The 20,682-nt window shown below is 43.2% G+C and overlaps 1 protein-coding gene across 1 annotated transcript in view; it reads right to left on the reverse strand.

Moving 5' to 3' along the window:
• Window positions 1-1,043: 1,043 nt before the first annotated feature.
• Window positions 1,044-20,682, reverse strand: part of LOC109467153 — a 20,030-nt gene continuing 391 nt past the window's right edge. Inside the window, 20 exon segments of the mRNA XM_019765095.1 lie at window positions 1,044-1,114; window positions 1,511-1,657; window positions 1,960-2,167; window positions 2,468-2,576; window positions 3,110-3,249; window positions 3,698-3,800; window positions 4,147-4,319; window positions 4,584-4,765; window positions 5,217-5,489; window positions 7,148-7,217; window positions 9,545-9,714; window positions 12,975-13,145; window positions 13,854-13,998; window positions 15,248-15,423; window positions 15,508-15,891; window positions 16,262-16,418; window positions 16,646-16,795; window positions 17,174-17,340; window positions 19,663-19,807; window positions 20,408-20,557. Coding sequence (XP_019620654.1) covers window positions 1,044-1,114; window positions 1,511-1,657; window positions 1,960-2,167; window positions 2,468-2,576; window positions 3,110-3,249; window positions 3,698-3,800; window positions 4,147-4,319; window positions 4,584-4,765; window positions 5,217-5,489; window positions 7,148-7,217; window positions 9,545-9,714; window positions 12,975-13,145; window positions 13,854-13,998; window positions 15,248-15,423; window positions 15,508-15,891; window positions 16,262-16,418; window positions 16,646-16,795; window positions 17,174-17,340; window positions 19,663-19,807; window positions 20,408-20,557 — 3,291 coding nt within the window.

The raw sequence follows: 20,682 nt of genomic DNA on the forward strand, positions 1-20,682 counted from the left end.
AATGAATACGCAAAAGCAGATTCTGAAATATAAGAAAGAAACACAGGAGATTTTGTATGTAAACTTAGAAGAGAGAAGGGTCCCTTATACCTTGTGCACACCAGTTACAGTAAATTTAGAAGTTTAGATAAAGTATAGTTGTAATCTGCACCAGAGTCTAGCAATACGCGATTAGAACAAGAAGACGACCCCAAATAACAGGTATAGCAGCAAGTAAGCTACTAGACGAAAGAAGAAAGAGTATATCGTAAATATGAACATATTGTAAAATACGAAAATAGCAAAAGAGTGTTTGTATAATATACGTTTAGAAGAGAGGGGGCTTCCATACGCATTAGTACAATGTAATAGAAATCACCATCTACTGAAACGCAGGAGTTACAGTCAATTCAAAGGTAAGAGAAAGCCGTGTAGCCTTCGAATTCCTATGCACCACAGTCTAGCAGTGCGCGAGCAGAACATCAAGTAGCCACCAGCTAACTTTTACCTTTATACCTTTATCATTAAGCGTCACTAGATAGCCTACAATTATAGTGGTTTGGTTTAGCTAGAGAGACTAAGCGAGAAAATACTATTGTCGGTATGATGATAACGTTCATTACAGCATCTCTAATTAATTGATATGAAGTGTTTGTACTGTTTGTTATGATGAAAAAGTTCACGATGTTTAGATAGAAGAATGCCTTTGCTATTGGTGTATGGTGATAAAGTTCCCTAGCCTGTCTCTAACCTTATCTCTAACCTTAGACGTTGAGTCTTTTCTTTTGTTGGTCTGATGCTTTGTATGCTGATTAAGGTCAATTAACTGAAGACGATTTTCCTTTACGAATACTGCCAAACCCTAGCCTCCTTAGCTGTGCCCCCAAAAGACCCCAAGATACAAATAGAGGTGATATGACAGAGGAAAAAAGCGCACTATGAAGGCTGCCTCAAAAGCCCAGGTGCAGAGCCTGCAAAGGAGACTAGTCAAGATTAGAGGCAAGCATAAGAATTCTACATCGTTTCTGTATGTTTAGCTGTGGTCCTGGTGGAGGGAGAACACTCTAGGCTTTGGTGTCAGCAATGTCAGCCTTGTTCATCTTTCCCCAACTCTGGAACGCGTAGTTGTCCAGTCCTAACAGAGAAAACAGAATCCACTAATCAAAACGGTGCCACAATCCACAGACCCATAATAAGGCCTCGCATACTTACTGTAACAGTTACATAGCATCTACGGAGCGCTAGGGTCAGCATTTCTAGTGCTAGAATAGAAATCATATTTCCTTTGACTTGTGGTAGTTTATGTGGCATTGCGCTATATAACGACTTGTCATGCAAGACTTGCGATTTTACATATACCGTCTAAAGCAGAAATGGTTTGCAAGAAAGATGATAATTTAGTGTTTACTTTTCTTTCTTGGATGAAACATATAGATGCAAAATAACTGATTCAATTTCTACTAAACTGATTATAATTTAGTTTCAAATATTACCATGTCACAAAGTAATAGAACAAAACTACAGGACTTACCGACAGTGTCGTCATCACGCTTCTTCCTCCCTAAGGCCAGGCCGCCCCGTTTCTTCGCCAGGCCACCGGCCACGATCAGAAGCACCATGATCCCGGCAACTCCAACAGCCGCTCCCACCGCGGTACCCAGCGGCACTCCGGCTGGTCCTGTGGAACATGAGGAACCATTCTAATGTCTTGCTTATATTCTAAAGTTTGCTTTGACCTTCACTTTGTCATATTTCTCACCATCAAGCATCAATATCCAAAGATCCATATAAGCACAATGTAAGCAGCATCTAGAACAAAAATGCAAGCAATGCCTGCACATATTCTACTATATTTTCAGGAACCCAAATTTCAATAACACATTGAGGTGTATTTATGTCTAGCTGCATTAGCAATCCTTCCCGAAATGTATTAATTTTCCGTCTTCCTTACTGCTCGCGGAAACGTATTTCATCATCTACCTGTTCCTGCTTCTTCTCCGGACTGCACCTGGAAGGGTCCTTGGGTGATGTCCGCCCGCTTGTCCCTGCTGCTCTCCCGGCGAACCCTGGTCTCCGTCCCGTCCGAGACGGCTCGCCTGCGGCGTGCTGCTGGCGGGATGCAGCCCTGTTTGCACCGGGAGTCAGGGTCGTCCTTGAAGCAGATGATCATGGTGCAGTGGAAGTAAACCTGATGGAATAATGGAATATGTCATTGACAACAGCATTGAGCAGACCCAAACCTCCGCCAAACTTTTTAAAACATATGTTTGCTGTTTTTGCTGTTCTATCGTTTCAGCTGACCCATCATTTGTGTTGGTGTATGCATGCCCTTAAACTCATGATACCGAACATGTGCTTTAGAAGAGCTTGTCATTCAGATATATGACATAAGCCACTGTAATTATCGCCAAGCATTTAACCATCCATATCTTCCCGACCCATCAGTCACCACAAAAGTGTCAGCTTTGAAACACTGATTGTATTCTACCAGACTGGGGTCGAGAGCGTTGGGAAACGCGAAGGCATCCACGCCGTAGCACAGGGCCTTGTCGTTAGAAAGGTCATCGTCCTTCTGTAGAGTTTCATCAACCTGGCAGCTACAAATTCAGATGGAACAAGTCATTTATAGCCAGACCCTTTTATACTAAAAGGTAATTCGTGATTGCCACAATATTGCATATAGAACCATCCAACCAACCAACCAACCAACCAACCAACCAACCAACCAACCAACCAACCAACCACTTAAACAAGTAACCAAGCAACCCACCAACAAACTTATCACTAACAATGAAATTGATAAGCAAGAAAAATTCAGGGTACCAAACAAAGCATCCAACCAACTAGCCAATAAACCATGCATACGGTCAGCTAGCTATCCAGCTAGCTAGCCAGATAAGAGGCCAAGCAACAAACTAATCAACTAGGCAGCCAAATTCACCCACCTACCACAACCAAATGACCAACTAGCCAAGAAACCGGTCAGCTAGCCAGCCAGCTAGTTACTTAGTAGCCAGACATCAAACCAAGCAACAAACTAACTAGGCAGCCAAAATTATCCACCTGTCGCAACCAAACAACTTAAGTTCTAAGTAATCAAATATTTAAGCAAATGTAGTCAAATACGTACCCATCGGCGATGATTCTGACCCTAGGAGAGTCGGCAGGGTTGGTGGTGGGGGTGGAGACACAGTCACGGGCGAACAGCTCCAGGTTGTCCAGAGATGACGCCACGCTCAGGCCGAAGTGAAGACGGTCAGATGGTGAGACCTGTGGGGTGTACAAGAGCAGTTTCTTTCTATTAATTGAGCTTATTGACATGCCCTTTAGTTTCTTTTTGGGAATAATCTTCGAGGGATCGTCAAACAATACAAACACATAAAACAGATATACAAATAAGTACTGATTTACATACACAGACTTTAAAAAGTAAGAATCAAGAACTGAGAAGCAGAAGTCAGATCAGAGAACTAATAATGACTAAAATGGTCAAATCAACTAATCATCAATTAGTGAAGGTATAATACTTGGTTTTACTAAATCACTAAACTGATAGAATATAGTTGTGTAAACTATATCATCGCAAAGATTAAAGCCGTTATGTTGAATCAAATTGATCAGTGATTTGTTCATTTCGTAGATGTCTTTCTTTCGTGTCAGAACATAATAAGTTTATAAGGAGACTGGTTAAGCTTTATATAGATAAAAACTAGCTAACCTGAAGCGGGAAGTCAGAACTCTTGTAGGTTGCACTGAAGTCTTCCGAAGTGTACATATGCATCTCCATGGTGAAGCTGTTGTTGGCGTCAATGATTTGTAGGCTGCAAGAGGATTGCAAAAACTGGTTACAGAAGCAGTAAACCTAAACATTGAACCAACCAACTACTCTGCAATCATTAATCACGTTGTTGATAATCAAGAAGTCACTGTTAAACATAGTCTTATGTATAAGATGTGGGGATTTTCTTCATACACAACCCGTACTGTCTTACCTGCTTTATAAGTTTCGATGTCTATCAGACACCTTCCTCAGAGCTTCTGACTGTAGTTCTGCTTCTCCCCGCTATTATTAGCCGTATAGATACCCATATCCTATGCCCTACCATCCTGATGAACATATTTTAGATAGTCTTATGCATGTTTAAGCCACAGCAGGTAGGATCTTACCGAGGAGAGGGGATGTTATACATGATGTCGTCACCCTGGGAAACTACGTGCTGACGGAGGAACTCGCACTGGAAGGGCAGGTTTACCGGCTGGTTACGCACAGCGCCGTTGGTCTGAGTCACTTGGTTGGCAATGACTTCGTTGGAGAAGATAAATTTGTCGTCTCCTGAGGTCTGAGGACATGTAAGAGGCACGACAACCAAATAAAAGATGCATTAAAAAGGAATAAAGCACGGAACCTCAAATCAGTTGGCTTAAAAAAAAAGGTACCTATCATTTATACAGAACAATTTTAAGTGAAATTATTCACGAAATTTTAAGTGAAGCAAATTGTTTCGGATCATGTCTTTTTTACAGTAGGTCACAAGAATTTCCAAAGACGACCACTTGAGTTAACAACACTCTAGGTTGGGAGGAACTGAGATTTTCTGTCTTACCTCCTGCCTGGTTCCGCACTCCTGCAGGTGTGTCTCCAACTTAAAGACATCTTCGTCCTCAGTAGCTCCACAGTCCGGGTCCAGCAGGTGCAGGTCCTCCACATTCACAGCCGGCAGCGCCGCACGGGGGATGGACAGACTCATACTGTCCTGGTCGCACACTACGTTCACCACAAACGAATCTGTAATGATAACAGTAAGACTGTATCATTTTCTATGTACCATGTGTGACCATGTTGATGTACAGGGAGAAGACTTTGAGAAGCTTCAATTTCAAGTAAACGTTTAATATCAAACCTTTCGCCAGGGAATGAAACAGTTAAATTCAAAAGCCCTTGCAACTTTCTTTTAAACATAGTCTTCTACTAAGAATTATAGCACAAAGGCGTACAAGAAGCATATTTGAATTCGAGTGCCACCTGGGGAAAGCATCTCATCATTTGCGGGAGAAAATTGTGTGACTGGGTCTACGTCAACTATAATGAACTGCAAGCCCTGGTAGCAGGAAAATTGATTTTGGATTCGAACCCCTAACCTTCTGATCCAGAGACAGGATTGCTTACAATGCATATACAATGTAGCACAAACTTCTGTTAGGCCCCGAATTCAATACATCATTTTCACATCACCCACCTGTGGTATATGTGCCACTGATTTCCCCGTTTGGCTGGTCGTCCTCGTCAAAAGAAGTCAGCGTGATGGTGTATTCCGTGTCGGCCAACAGTCCCTGCACGGTTGCCGAGGTGGCTCCGATTTCTGGTGCGGGGGAGAGGTCCTGGTACGAGCCCGACCCGTCTGCCGGCTGGTAGCGGAGCCTGTAGCGCGAGATCGGAAGATTCCCCACGACTGTCCAGGAAACGGTGAGATGACCAATCCCAACTTCATCTAGGATCAGCCTCGAGAGCGCTGGAAATGTATGGTATATTGCTTAACAATGATGAAACGTTCTATTTCTCTTTCTTTCTTAGGAAAATATGATATCAATTAAGATTTAATGTACCCGGAAAAAACTGAAACTTCGTCCCTTTAAATGAGCTCTAGAGACACTGCTTGTTGTATCCACGCATAGTCCAAAACTCTGGTACAAAACATTTCGGACCAAACACCGTCAACTAACAATCAAATTAACATTTAATGTACCCTGGAAAAACTGAAACTTCGCCCATTTAAAAAAGTTCTAAAGACACTGCTGGCATACATGCATAGTCCAAAAGGCAGGTAATTTTTTTTTAAAGATCAGAATCTTACATCTTCATAAATAAATAATCTTTAGCTCTATGGGAACAGCAGTATAACTTAGTTACCTGCACAAGACACCCCCGTGTCACATGCCTGTGTCTCCTGAGCAGGTCCGTCACAGTCTGCTCCACCGTTCTCTGGTGCAGGGTTGGTGCAGGTTCTGTCCCGAGTCTCCGTCCCGACTCCACACGTCACGTTGCAGCCAGACCATGGGCCCCAGTCGGACCAACCGCCATCAACTAATTGGAGACAAAATACCTTTAATTTATAACCCTCATATAGGAGGTCTATAGACACTGCTGGTTTAGTCCATGCGTATTTAACATCATATAAATAACTTTTTTCAAGATCAGAATCTTACATCTGGTAAATGATCTTGAAATACATGGTGACAACTGTTACATTTGCAAGTTACCTGGACAAGACACCCCCGTGTCACATGCCTGTGTCTCCTGAGCAGGTCCGTCACAGTCTACCCCACCGTTTGCTGGTGCAGGGTTGGTGCAGGTTCTGTCCCGAGTCTCCGTCCCGACTCCACACGTCACGTTGCAGCCAGACCATGGGGACCAGTCGGACCAACCGCCGTCAACTAACAATCAAATTAATATTTAATGTACCCTGGAAAAACTGAAACTTCGCCCATTTGAAAAAGTTCTAAAGACACTGCTGGCAACCATGCATAGTCCAAAAGGCAGGTAATTTTTTTTTCAAGATCAGAATCTTACATCTTCTCATAAATAATCTTAAGCTCTATAGGAACAGCAGTATAACATAATTACCTGGACAGGACACCCCCGTGTCACATGCCTGTGTCTCCTGAGCAGGTCCGTCACAGTCTGCCCCACCGTTCTCTGGTGCAGGGTTGGTGCAGGTTCTGTCCCGAGTCTCCGTCCCGACTCCACACGTCACGTTGCAGTCAGACCATGCGCCCCAGTCGGACCAACCACCGTCAACTGTGATAATTACAACGTAAATAGATATTTAGAGCCTTTGTTTATTGTCGTATTTGGTACCAATAAGGTTGCAATAAGCAGAATCTATCGCCTTCTCTTAGGCAGGCATCTGTTGATGTTTATATGGCCCTAGACTACACTTAGAACACAGTCGTTTTCCCTCGGCTAATCACGAGCGCGTTTTTTTGTCCTAAATCTGCATAATGTGGTTTCCCAAGAGCTAGGGGTGTAATAACGAAACGAATAGATGAATATCGCCGCGTGGCCTATCCTGGCAAATCTTTTTTGCTTCGTTTCCGAAAAAAGAATACCTTCTCACTTAATCTACTTAGTAATACATAGCCGTCCTTGTATCCTTTATATCCCTCTTACCGTTACAGGCGATCTCGTTTCCTGAGTTGCATATGCATTCGTCGCCCTCATCTTCCCATACTGCTCCAAGCTGAAATGGTGTAAAAAGGTAAAAAGGCAACAAATCTTATGAATCTTAACAGTCATAGGCAACGTTGGTCCGCACTGTCATTATGTTACAGCATACACATGACGCAGAGTTGCAATGTCAACATTACTGTCTGCTAGGGCAATATTTCTATAAATTTGCCTTTTATTACTGCAGATCTATGTTGCTTGGAAGAGTTAGAGTCAATTCATCTTGTGTATATATTCCGTCAAGGAAACCGTATTGATAAAACACAATTTTTAAAGCTGAAAAAGGAGTAGCTGGAATATTCAGGGTGATGACGTACAGTCATTCACGATACATCACACTTACCTCATGGTAGTATCCATCATCGTCGGTGCAGCCACAGCTCTCTTGAGGTACGCACTCCGGTCCACTTTGCACGTAGCCTGGATTGCACTCACAGCCTTCAGCACAGGGAAGGGTGCAGCTGTCTGGGGCGCTGGGGTTCATGCAGGTCGCAGGGCAGGCGGTTGTACATGACGAGTTGGTGCTGTTCGCTGGGCAATCCGAAGCTATGGAAAACAAAGTTTATTTTCCTCGATGAAGGTTAGACATAAAGAAAACTAGAGTTCCGCGATCTCATACCTTCGCCAAATGATGTTAATCTTTATGGCTGACAAATATAGATTATTCCCCCTGATTGTGCAGATAGGGTCCTCATTTCCATGAATTATATCAGTCTTTATCATATTCTCAACCAAAAGACAGTCTTATATTAACAAAAGGTGCCATTCTATTATTTCCTCATAAATTATGCAAATAAGGTCCTGATTTAAATACATCATGTTTAATGATGTTTACCTTCACTGAACTTTCAAATACCACAAGTATGAAATTCCAGGCAGTTATCTTTACAGAATTATAACATTTTCTCATTAATTATGCAAATTAAGTCCTCATTTACATAATCAATATCTGCCTGTGCTTCTCTCCTTTTCAATTACCATTCTCACAAGCTTCAATAGTCCTATCATGGAATGCAGCTGATTTATAGAATATCCCCATAAATTATGCAAATCACATCCACATTTGCATAATTGTCACATAATTACATCAAGCATCACGTAAGCTACCTACATACCAAAAATCACGACGATCCGTCAACTGGTTCTTGAGTTATCCTCTTTTGAATATTTTCAAACAGATAGCCCTGCAGTTCCAGAGCAAGCCGCTAGGGGGCTCAAACTGATGTCACTTCTTCCCTAGCACAAGAGCTACCTACCACCTAAATTTCGTCACCCTAGCATGTCTAGATCCTGAGATATCAAAACCGGAAGTTTAGCTGCAGTACCATAACAAGCCGCTAGGGGGCCCAAAATCTAATCAGTTCGAGCTCTCATCAAGACCTACCCACCTACCAAATATCAAGATAATACATCTAAGCTTTCTCGAGATATGCTGTTGACACACAGACAGACAGACACACACACGGCCACGAAAACATAACCTTCTCCAATTCTTGGCGAAGGTAACTAGTGGATACTGGCTGAAACGTCTGACCGTTTCCAAAATCATATCCAGTTGCTTGAGTAACTGCTTTGTGGCGTAAAGTTTATTTTTGTTAATACAATCTTTGGGAATACAAAACTACATTTACAACAGGAGGTTAACAAACACATTTTTCCCTTAGATGTCTGTCATGGCATTTTTGTGTCTGTCCTGCAGCTGTAGTCATAAAACTAGAACAGAACATGATAAGGTGATGTCAAATACAATAACACTATGTAGCGACTTGTACAAATAAAGCACATAAAATTGCAAATGATGTAAGACGAACTAACGTGTTACAATCATGTAGACTTCGTTTGCCCACCACCCTCCCTCGCCGTCGGGTTGGCAACTGGTAGATGGGCCGTGCTTGTTGTAAGTCTGCATTGCATCTGCTGACGAATGACACCACCCGCCATTCTATACATAAAGTGCAAAATGGATCACAATTTTACGATATAGAACTAACTGTAAAGAGAAAAGAAGCGAAATTGAGCATCAAACACCACAAAATACAAAGGGTCTATAGAATCAAAATGAAGTATACCGAAACAGATGAACTTTCATGCTTAAGTCTATAGGATCATTTACAACAACCATTATGTAAAACAAAAATCTATAACTTCCTTTCCTTCATTAAGAATTAGAAGGCATTGGAAATTTATCTGGCAGGGTTGAAAACAATCCTGTTTTCAACGGCAAAACTTATATCTAGGGCAGCTTTTAACAATTTAACGCTCATTCGACTGTATGAGGTTTGTTTGGATCCCATGCAGCCGGATTAGTCGCAAAAATTCATAAGTGGAAAGAGGGCGCACCTGGATTGCGAACACGGTGTACCCCCGGCTGGCAGCAGCGCTCTGGCACGCGCTGACGGCGTTGGTCCGTAACGTGTAGTGAACGGTCAGGAAGGGGTCTCCTTGTCCATCCAGGTCCGGCAAAGCGCGGTCAGGGGTGTCCCTCCAACACCCGAGGCGCCACGGCTGTCCTAGTAGTTAGGGAAGAGGCAAAGTGGAAAAAAACTGAAACTTCAACCTTTTGAATGAGTTCTATAGGCACCGCTGGTATCCATGCATAGCCCTAAAAGCAAGTGAGATGACATCAAGATCAGAAACTTACATTCCCGGATAAATAATCTTAAGACCCACAGTTAAGGCAGTATAGTTACCTGGACAGGACACCCCCGTGTCACATGCCTGTGTCTCCTGAGCAGATCCGTCACAGTCTGCCCCACCGTTCTCTGGTGCAGGGTTGGTGCAGGTTCTGTCCCGAGTCTCCGTCCCGACTCCACACGTCACGTTGCAGCCAGACCATGCGCCCCAATCGGACCAACCACCGTCAACTAATTGGAGACAAATCAAGATTCAACGTACGAGGAAATACTACAACTTTGCCCTTTGAAGAATTTCTAAAGACACTGCTGGTTATATGTACACGTAGCCCATGAAGCAAGAACCTTATGTCAAGATCAGAATCTTACATGTCCTCTTAACTGATCTTAAGATCCATGATGACAGCATTATCAAGTTATTCACCTGGACAGACACCCCCGTGTCACATGCCTGTGTCTCCTGAGCAGGTCCGTCACAGTCTGCCCCACCGTTCTCTGGTGCAGGGTTGGTGCAGGTTCTGTCCCGAGTCTCCGTCCCGACTCCACACGTCACGTTGCAGCCAGACCATGCGCCCCAATCGGACCAACCACCGTCAACTAATTGGAGACAAATCAAGATTCAACGTACGAGGAAATACTACAACTTTGTCCCTTTGAAGAATTTCTAAAGACACTGCTGGTTATATCTACACGTAGCCCATGAAGCAAGAACCTTATGTCAAGATCAGAATCTTACATGTCCTCTTAACTGATCTTAAGATCCATGATGACAGCATTATCAAGTTATTCACCTGGACAAGACACCCCCGTGTCACATGCCTGTGTCTCCTGAGCAGATCCGTCACAGTCTGCCCCACCGTTCTCTCGGTGCCTAGGGTTGGTGCAGGTTCTGTCCCGAGTCTCCGTCCCGACTCCACACGTCACGTTGCAGCCAGACCATGCGCCCAATCGGACCAACCACCGTCAACTAATTGGAGACAAATCAAGATTCAACGTACGAGGAAATACTACAACTTTGTCCCTTTGAAGAATTTCTAAAGACACTGCTGGTTATATCTACACGTAGCCCATGAAGCAAGAACCTTATGTCAAGATCAGAATCTTACATGTCCTCTTAACTGATCTTAAGATCCATGATGACAGCATTATCAAGTTATTCACCTGGACAAGACACCCCCGTGTCACATGCCTGTGTCTCCTGAGCAGGTCCGTCACAGTCTGCCCCACCGTTCTCTGGTGCAGGGTTGGTGCAGGTTCTGTCCCGAGTCTCCGTCCCGACTCCACACGTCACGCTGCAGGCAGACCATGGAAACCAGTCGGACCAACCACCGTCAACTATATATGCAAACAGAAAAAATCCAATGTTTTCTGAAAAACTAATATTTTGGCCCTTTAAAATAGTACAATAGACGCTGCTTAGTGGTATTCTAGGAAATTGACATCAAGCTTGCTCAGGGGAACTGGTTGCATGAGGATCATAATCTTACTTATTTACCATGACAAATGAAAACCTATTGCTATGTTGTTTACTGAAAACATGGTTTTTCCTTTGCTTCTTTACTAGTATTTCTTTTATAATTTGCTTAGAGAGATACATCGAATATACGTATGTAGGAGTATAACGTCGAGTTACCTGGACAAGACACCCCCGTGTCACATGCCTGTGTCTCCTGAGCAGGTCCGTCACAGTCTGCCCCTCCGTTCTCTGGTGCAGGGTTGGTGCAGGTTCTGTCCCGAGTCTCCGTCCCGACTCCACACGTCACGCTGCAGCCAGACCATGGGCCCCAGTCGGACCAACCACCGTCAACTAATTGGAGACAAATTAACCAACATTGCGTCCCTTTGTAGAAGATCTATAGAACCTGCTGATTGTCTCTATGCATAGTGCAAAAACGGTGAATAAAACTATAATTTCAAGTTCAAAATCATTTTCTGATTTAAGGTAACAGCAGTAAAACTTAATTACCTGGACAAGACACCCCCGTGTCACAGGCCTGTGTCTCTTGATCTGGTCCGTCACAGTCTGCCCCTCCGTTCGCTGGTGCAGGGTTGGTGCAGGTTCTGTCCCGAGTCTCCGTCCCGACTCCACATGTCCCTACACAGGCTGACCATGGGCCCCAGTCGGACCAACCGCCATCAACTAATTGGGGACAAAACAACATTCAATTACTCTGGAAAACTGAAACCCCTCCATTTGGGATAAGGTCCATGAACACTTCTGGTTGTATCCATGCGTAGTCCAAAAAGCAGGCACAAAACTTATTTCAGCATCAGGATTTTACACTTCCTCATAAATGATATTTAGATCCAAGTTGAAAGCAGTTACCTGGACAAGACACCCCTGTGTCACATGCCTGTGTCTCCTGAGCTGTACCGTCACAGTCTGCCCCACCGTTCTCTGGTGCAGGGTTGGTGCAGGTTTTGTCCCGAGTCTCCGTCCCGACTCCACACGTCACGCTGCAGCCAGACCACGCGCCCCAGTCAGACCAACCACCGTCAACTAACAATCATATTAACATTGAAAGTAACCTAGGCTGAAACTTCGCCAATTTGAATGGGTTCTAAAGACACTGCTGGCATTCATGCATAGTCCAAAAGGCAGGTAAAAATCTTATTTTAAGATCTATACATACTCCTCATAAATAACCTTAACCTCTATGGTAACAGCAGTATAACTCAGTTACCTGGACAAGACACCACCGTGTCACATGCCTGTGTCTCCCGAGTGGGACCGTCACAGTCTGCCCCACCGTTCTCTGGTGCAGGGCTGCTGCAGGTTCTGTCCCGAGTCTCCGTCCCGACTCCACACGTCACGCTGCAGCCAGACCATGGGGACCAGTCGGACCAACCACCGTCAACTACATGGAGAAAAAATGTTATTCTGTAAACCGTTGCCACTTCAGTACATGTGACACTACAAACACAGGCTGTATTCATGTTTTGCATGTTGCAAAAAGCATGCAAAATGGAAATGATTGGTTAGGGAACCAATCCCAGTTTGTGAAGAGGAATGGACACCACTTTGTTGTTAACATTGTCAATTTTGCCTGTGGACAGGGCGGTATGATATTTCTTATCTGAAGACGAAAACATTGAGATTACATTTTCAGCGATACACATGTATAGCTTCGACTTACCTGGGCAAGACCCTGCGTTGCATTGCTGCGTTTCTTGAGCTGGTCCGGCACAGTTCGCCCCTCCGTACGCTGGTGCAGGGTTGGTGCAGGATCTACTCCGAGACTGGCTCCCGGACCCACACGTCACGCTGCAGCCAGACCATCCGCTCCAGCTCGACCAACCTCCGTTAACTACATGGAGACAGATCAAAATGTAAGGTATTCTCCAAAAACTAAACTCCGTCCCTTTTAAACAGCACTATAGACACTTCTATGTGTATTCTTGCAAAGTGCAAAAACATTCGCATAGATGAATATTGCATTGGGGATCTCTTCCTGTTTTGTAAACTTATGACATTGTCAACTTGTCATGTGGCACACGGGACGACATAATTCTTCTTATCTGAAGAGGAAACTACAAGCGGCGATACGCATGTGTAACTCGGAGTTACCTGGGCAAGCCCCCGCGTTGCATTGTTGCGTTTCCTGATCGGGTCCGTCACAGTCTGCCCCTCCGTAGGCTGGTGCAGGGTTGGTGCAGGTTCTGTCCCGAGTCTCCGTCCCGACTCCACACGTCACGCTGCAGGCAGACCATGGACCCCAGTCAGACCAACCACCATCAACTGTTATACATAAAACGACAGGAGATATTTAGATCTTGTAACCAATTTTTTTGCTTGGTCTATATATCTTTTGCCTCATTGTTTATGAAAATAAGATCTAAGCAATCACAATCTATTCCAAATAGAATGTGATATTTCAATATTTCATCGGGCTTTGTGGGAGATATACCACCTAGTTTAGCTTCCAAAGGGTCAAGTAAAACTTATACAAAGTGATCAACTTAAATTGATTAGTTAAAAACGTCAAGAATAAATCAACAAATCATCATGAACTTACGGATATTGCCACAGCCTAGAATCTCCACCCTCATGCTGATGTGACCGTGCCAGGACTGAACCACGAAACGCACATAACGGGCATCAACTGGCTTGTCCAGTAGGTTTGTCACAGGTGTGTTCATATCCGTGTTGCCTGTGAAAACCTGAAGGGACGATTCAGATGAGGACATAGTTACATTTTCTGGGGAGTAATGATTAAGGTTAACCTTGGCTGCCGACCTCCATACGTGTCATAACTAGGCACCTTATACAAGGCCAAGGTTTGACATTCGTCAAAAAACATCTTCGAAACGGACAGACGCTAATTGCCAGTTTTTTTTTTATTGAAATTAAAAATGTGATTATTTGGGACAGCTTTAAAGAAAGCTAGATGCGGTAACGAAACACTCAATTATTTTGTCACCACAAACGCAGAGGACAAATACAAGACAACTTTCAACAGCGTCACATTTTAAAGTAACTACCTACATGTGAGTATGGGATATTGTCGCATCTACGTTACCTTATCAGATCCATCACTGCCGGTATACGTCGTCCAAGTAGTCCCATCTGCACCGTACTGGAGTTTGTATGACGTCACCCATTGTTCATAATCGCGCTGACGACCCTGAGTGATGACTCCTGTGACGCGTTTCGTCTCTCCTAAATCCACCTGAAATGTATAATGATAATGTTGGAGTGTAACAAAGTACACTATAATTTTCGTTTATACCAATAAGATAATTCATCAGTAGCTAAAATAGGCAACTTAACAGTCAAGAATATGGATTACCACGGAGAGGTCATTTTACTGAATCATAATATATATAACATAGATCATACTAAACGTTTGCAGATAAATCCTTTGAATTCAAAGTAACAGTTTTTAACTATTTAAGCTGTACATCATTGTCTATTCTCATTTCTATGTTCTTTGAATAATACAATTGAAGTGGAAATATTATACAGTAACTTGCACAATTTACTAAGGGTCTGGTCATATTTGCTTAGGATAGGTTTATGGAACACATCGGCAGAACGTACTGCGCCTGTGCCAAACCTGGATATTTTTAGTTTTCTTTGGATGTTTGGTCAATGTTGTATCAGAATTTTGCCTGTTGTAGTTTAATTTTTTCCGATACAACATTCGGGACCCAAGGCCCCATTTACGGACAGGGGGCCTTGAAAAGGCATTTGCCTGTTCCCCCTGTTCTGCCCTTGTGGCAAAGTTGTAATAAATAAATAAATAAAAGAATAATTCATAAATCAAATGGATTTTCGTGTTTTTGAATAGGCAGCAGTTACGCAGTGGATGGAGGTGCAATATTTGAAGTAAACAGGAAGAAATACCATTTCATGCAAGCACAGCAAAAATGATTTTCAATCCATCAAGCTGTGCACAGTATTACCCACCTGCAGCCATTGCCCGATGTAGGTGACTCCTGACCAGGAGCCCACACCAGCAACCCCGTTTAACCGTCCGCGGTAGGGCGCGTAATCTAAATTCAAATGTAAATCCCAGGTCGAAGATGCAGTGATGCTGCTATCAGGTATGGCGCCAGACTCCATTCCGAGCGGATCCTGACAGACTGGGAGGAACAAAAAATGCGACAAACTTACAAACATAAACTTGCAAGCCCCTACCAGTGACAATCGTTAAGGTTGGAAATCACAAGACATACCTAGCTGACAGATGTATCTCCGGGTGACGCTGCACGGGGCATCATTCCAGAGGTGTGTGGGACCATATACTTCGACACAGTCTTCGCCCGTGTTAGCGTTGTTTGGCTCCCCGGTGTTCCAATTGGCAAAGCCGGTAGACGCAAGGGTCTGGCCGTCTTCAAATACCCACTGCCCTTCGCTCTCAGTGTCGGTCAGCCCGATCCAACATCCTCCTCCCAGATTGTTGATGAGAGTGTTGGCCGCGCTGTCCTTCGGCATGGCCACCAGTCCTCCGTCTGCCGCACACGTCTGTTTAGCCTCAGCGTACGTCTTCGGGTCAGCAAAGTCCTTGTAGCAAACTCCGCTAAAACTGACGTAGCCCGCTATTGGACACACTGTAGAAAAAGGAGAAGAAGGGATGAATGTCTTAATAAAATTTATCTGCCATTCACCAAATAACTTTAACTGTAAACCAATGACCGATGTACTTTTGCAGTTTGCATTCGGTTGTATTATTCATTTGAAAGGCTATTTTTCGGACTTGTTACAAAATTGATACCACTTGCTGTATTCCAAAGATAAAACAGTGACAAAAAGCAAAAGTTACATTATTTTTAAAGAGAGATAAACTATTAAAAACAACAAAAGACAGACCCGTCAGTTTTTCCGTGAATTTTTACCCTTTCGCTTGACCCTATGACATGAAATATCTGTCAGTCTGCCAGCTGTGATAAATGGACTAATTCCACCACCTGCGATCTGGACCTCATAACTATAGAGACTTACTGCAGCCGAGAACCTCCGCTCTCATGGTGATGTGACTGTGCCAGGACTGAACCACGAAACGCACATAACGGGCTTCAACAGGGTCGTCCAACAGGTGCCTTACAGGTGTGTTTGTGTCTGTGTTGCCTGTGAAAACCTAAAAAACAATTATTCAGATGGTGGAATTCAACTACCCCTTCGATCTTCCTTACGAGCAATCTCTGTATATTTCATCAAATACAAAACATAAGCTGACGACGTCCATAGGTTTGATAACCTGGCGCCTCCTAAAGACGATCAGTAGAGGAGAGCTTTGTGTAAAATGACTTGAACGAAATAGATGACAACTGGAAAAAATTAATAATAAATAATTTTGTAGATTACCATGTCAGATCCATCGCTGCCGGCATATGTTGCCCAAGTAGTCCCATCTGCACTGTACTGGAGTTTGTATGACGTCACCCACTGTTCAGAAGTCCGTTGGCGACCCTGAATAATGGTGCCCGTGACGCGCTTCATCTCTCCCAAATCAACCTGAAAAGCAAAATTATTTATCACTATGTTAGAATCTGTTCTCCAGTTCATTGCCAAATAAAGGGTCCAGTGTTCAGTGTTAAGAATGCCGACCCAGCCAGCCCTAAGGGCCTACACTGCCAGGCTATCAGGAGTAAGGGCCAGAGGGAGACCGCGCCGCCGATGGATAGATGGAGTAGCGGAGACCCTCAGCGCACACGGCATGACACTCCGGGAGGCCACACACCTGGCAGTGGAACGTCGACTACATCTCCCCGCGACCTCCCACCAGGCACAAGCGGAAGGATAAAGAAAAAAAAAGTTATAATCTGACACAAAGTACAAGAGCAGTTACCTTCCCACGTCACCTTTCATAAAGTAAACAAACAGTATACTTACTTGCAACCATTCACCGATGACGTTTGTTCTTGCTGCCCAGCCACCTTCACCACGAACTCCGTATAACCTTCCGAAGTAGGGATGGTAATTCGGATCGTGGAACGAAGATGCAGTGATGCTTCCATCAGGTATGGCGCCAGATTCCATCCCAAGTGGATCCTGACAAACTGATAAAATGATTATGTTCCAGCTTGGTTTTGATGTCCCAGAATGTTAATCGTATTGAAAATAGTTTCAAAATATATGTCGTAAATGAACATGATTGTACACATCAGGTCAACTGCCATGAACCAAATTTAACAAACATAACGAGAATTATACACGTAGCCTAATACTGGAAACACTGTAGGAAAAGAAAACGGAGATAGGTGACGTGATAAAGCATGTACTTGTCACTCACTAACTAACTAACAACTGGATATGTATTGAAAAAATGCTATAGACTTTATATATCTACTAGCACCATACCTTTGGAAGGTACATCATCCAGATTGAAAACAGTAACCTCCCATTTCCTGGAGGTCAATAGCCATTTCAATTCCCTCTAGAGACAAGACTAACCTTTCTTGGAGCAGAACTTCCAGCGTCCAGTGCTGCCGAAGCCTGTAGAATACCCAGCATAAGAGACGCGAAGCGGGTTGGGATCCGTCCACGACATGAACGGTGCATCGACACCTCCCTTTCCGACAGAAATGGTTCCGTCTGAGGCCCAGGTTATCCAAAAGGTCCTGTATTCTGTTGGCGAGTTGATAGCTGTGGAGAAGGTTTACATCAGCCATCATTTCAAAATGTTATGCAGTAAAGGAACCCTCAAGTATGAATAGTATTGATTTAAATAACAGCCAGCGATTTAACCCTACCTAGACCGGGCTTTTTTTGACATGGGGGGACCGGGGGGACGCTCATTTGACCCCCCCTAAGAACTGGCAAACGGTATGTTGTAGGACCACCAAATTTTTTAGAGAATGGTGTACTAGTGAAAATTTATCATATCTCCAATTTGTATGTCGTTATGACGTAATATGACGTCATTATGGCGTCATTAATGTGATTTTATTGGCCAAAACCGTCTAAATAGGTTTTTCCCTGAAAACTGAATGGTATTCAACATAACTGTACCAAAAGTGTTTATGACAGAACATTATGGTGTACTAAGTCTTATGTTGCCAATAGCAACACCGGTGACATCATAAAATGACGTCATGCATATTTAAGATATCCGCCATCTTGGATCATCAATCTTGAAATTTCAAAAATAGTTGTTTTTTTTCATGATAAAGCCTAAAATACATTGTAAACATACTAAAGACCTTCATTTAAAATTTTTTTGGAAAAAGAAATGGAAGTATTGATGAAATTTTAATGAAAATAACCAGTATATACCTGTTCTAATGATATGGTCCGCCATCTTGGATTTTGGCCAATGACGTCATCAAATTAGCATAAATTATGCATATTTAATGTAAAATTTACATAAAATTATATGGGATGTTATTAATATTAGAAACCTTGAGTAACTTGACATAAAACCCATAAAATTCTATTTTTGAAACAAAAATTACTAAATTTAGCAAAAAATGTCTGTCAGAAACCCGTTGCCATGGCAACACAAAAAAATATTATCTTATTCCAATGATAGAGAATCTATCATTGGAATTGGTCTAGGTAGGGTTAATGGTAATGTTTTGAAAACAGCGAGATTCAAGTGCTGACCTGGTGTCGAGGCAGATGCGAGGTTGTGGCCTCCCTTGGGACGGCGTATGGCAGATAATGTATTCCCCCATCCACCGATGACGATTTCGTACATCTCAACGTCGCTGTTAACAACTGGTGACAGGCCAATGAAAGCATCGTTGTTGGCAGATACTTGAAACATGAAGTGCGTTCCCGTAAGTTGGGGTAAATCCCATCGGAATTGGTAGGAGGTGTCCGTTGTTTTCAGCAAGCAATCTGCAACATAGTCAGTCACGAAACTGTTCAACAATCAGAAAGCTGCAAATTAACAACGGTTGTCATTCTCCTATTACTACGAATGATTCGGAGACTAACATATTAGGTTCTACAACCCGGTTTTCGGTTTTGCCATGGTGGATAGGCTGTGGTATGTATGCCAACGGCAAAAGTAAAAAATCTGTGAATGGATCTCAATGCTATTGATAGGTGAGTAGCAGTTCTGGAAAGGAAGCCCAAGACTGAAAATGGCATACGACACAAATCAGCAACATCAGCAGTCAGACAACGGAACACCAGTGTCTTAAGCTTGGGACTCAGAAGCGACATGAGGACACATGTACATACCCGTGAACGAGGACACTAACAGTCATCTTTACGGGCTACCAAGGAAGGAAAGATTGCAAGGGTTGCTGGGATAGGTCCAGGACAGTTGTCTAGGATTTTATTTCTAGTACTGTAGCGGACTATGGGTGACTTTCTATGTTTGTGTATGTACAGCACAACTCGCTCTGTGCCGCCTTACCACAGAAACTTACGTTCAGCGCTGCAGCCTAGAATCTCCATCCTCATACTCATGTGATTATTCCAGGACAGAGGGTAGAGACGCACGTAACGGGCATCAACTGGGTTGTCCAGTAGGTTCTTTACAGCTGTGTTTGTGTCCGTGTTGCCTGTAAAAACCTAAAAGAAAAAGGCAGTGTTCAGATGAGGGGATTTCAACTGCTCCTTCGATGTTCATTAGGCCATGTTGATTTGACTATATGGATGACATCCTCTGCAAACCCCAAAACTGACGCGAGCGTGTAAATAAGCAAGTTTGGCAAAAATGGTTCAATTCTGAAATCTACGTGGTCATAAAAGTTTAACAAATCACTAAGCACACAGAGTATAGTATGGCGAAAAATGATAGACTCTTCATTTTCATTTGTTCTCATTTTCTTCTTTACCGGTACTAATTTTGGCATTCTATGACATCTATCATTTTCAAACACTTTCGTTTGCAACAAACGACATATATTCGCTCATGTTGTACGATTTACAGTATGGTCAAATTTTTCATTGGAAACGGACGAAAATTCATGCGCGAGGTGTAATCCATATAATCAAATCAACATGGCCTTACCAACAATTTTTTTTATCAAATACAAAACCTAAGCTCACTGACAACGTCCATAGGTTTGATAACCTGGCATCCTCTAAAGCAAAGGACAGTTTTGTGAGAAGAAAGGTGGATCCATAAAAAATGCAGGACAAACTTGTTTTTCTTTTTTTGTAGGTTACCATGTCAGATCCATCGCTGCCCGCATATGTTGTCCAAGCTTTCCCGTTTGCACTGTACTGGAGTTTGTATGACGTCACCCATTCTTGCGAACCCCGTTGGCGACCCTGAATAATGGTGCCCTTGACGCGCTTCATCTCTCCCAAGTCCACCTGAAAAGCACAATTATTCGTCACAGTTCAAATAAGCAATAACATATATATATATATATATATATATATATAGAGAGAGAGAGAGAGAGAGAGAGAGAGAGAAGAGAGAGAGGAGGGAGGGGAGG

The sequence above is a fragment of the Branchiostoma belcheri genome, unplaced genomic scaffold, assembly GCF_001625305.1.
Source record: "Branchiostoma belcheri isolate BF01 breed outbred unplaced genomic scaffold, Haploidv18h27 scaffold177, whole genome shotgun sequence".
Classification (NCBI taxonomy): Eukaryota; Metazoa; Chordata; class Leptocardii; order Amphioxiformes; family Branchiostomatidae; genus Branchiostoma; species Branchiostoma belcheri.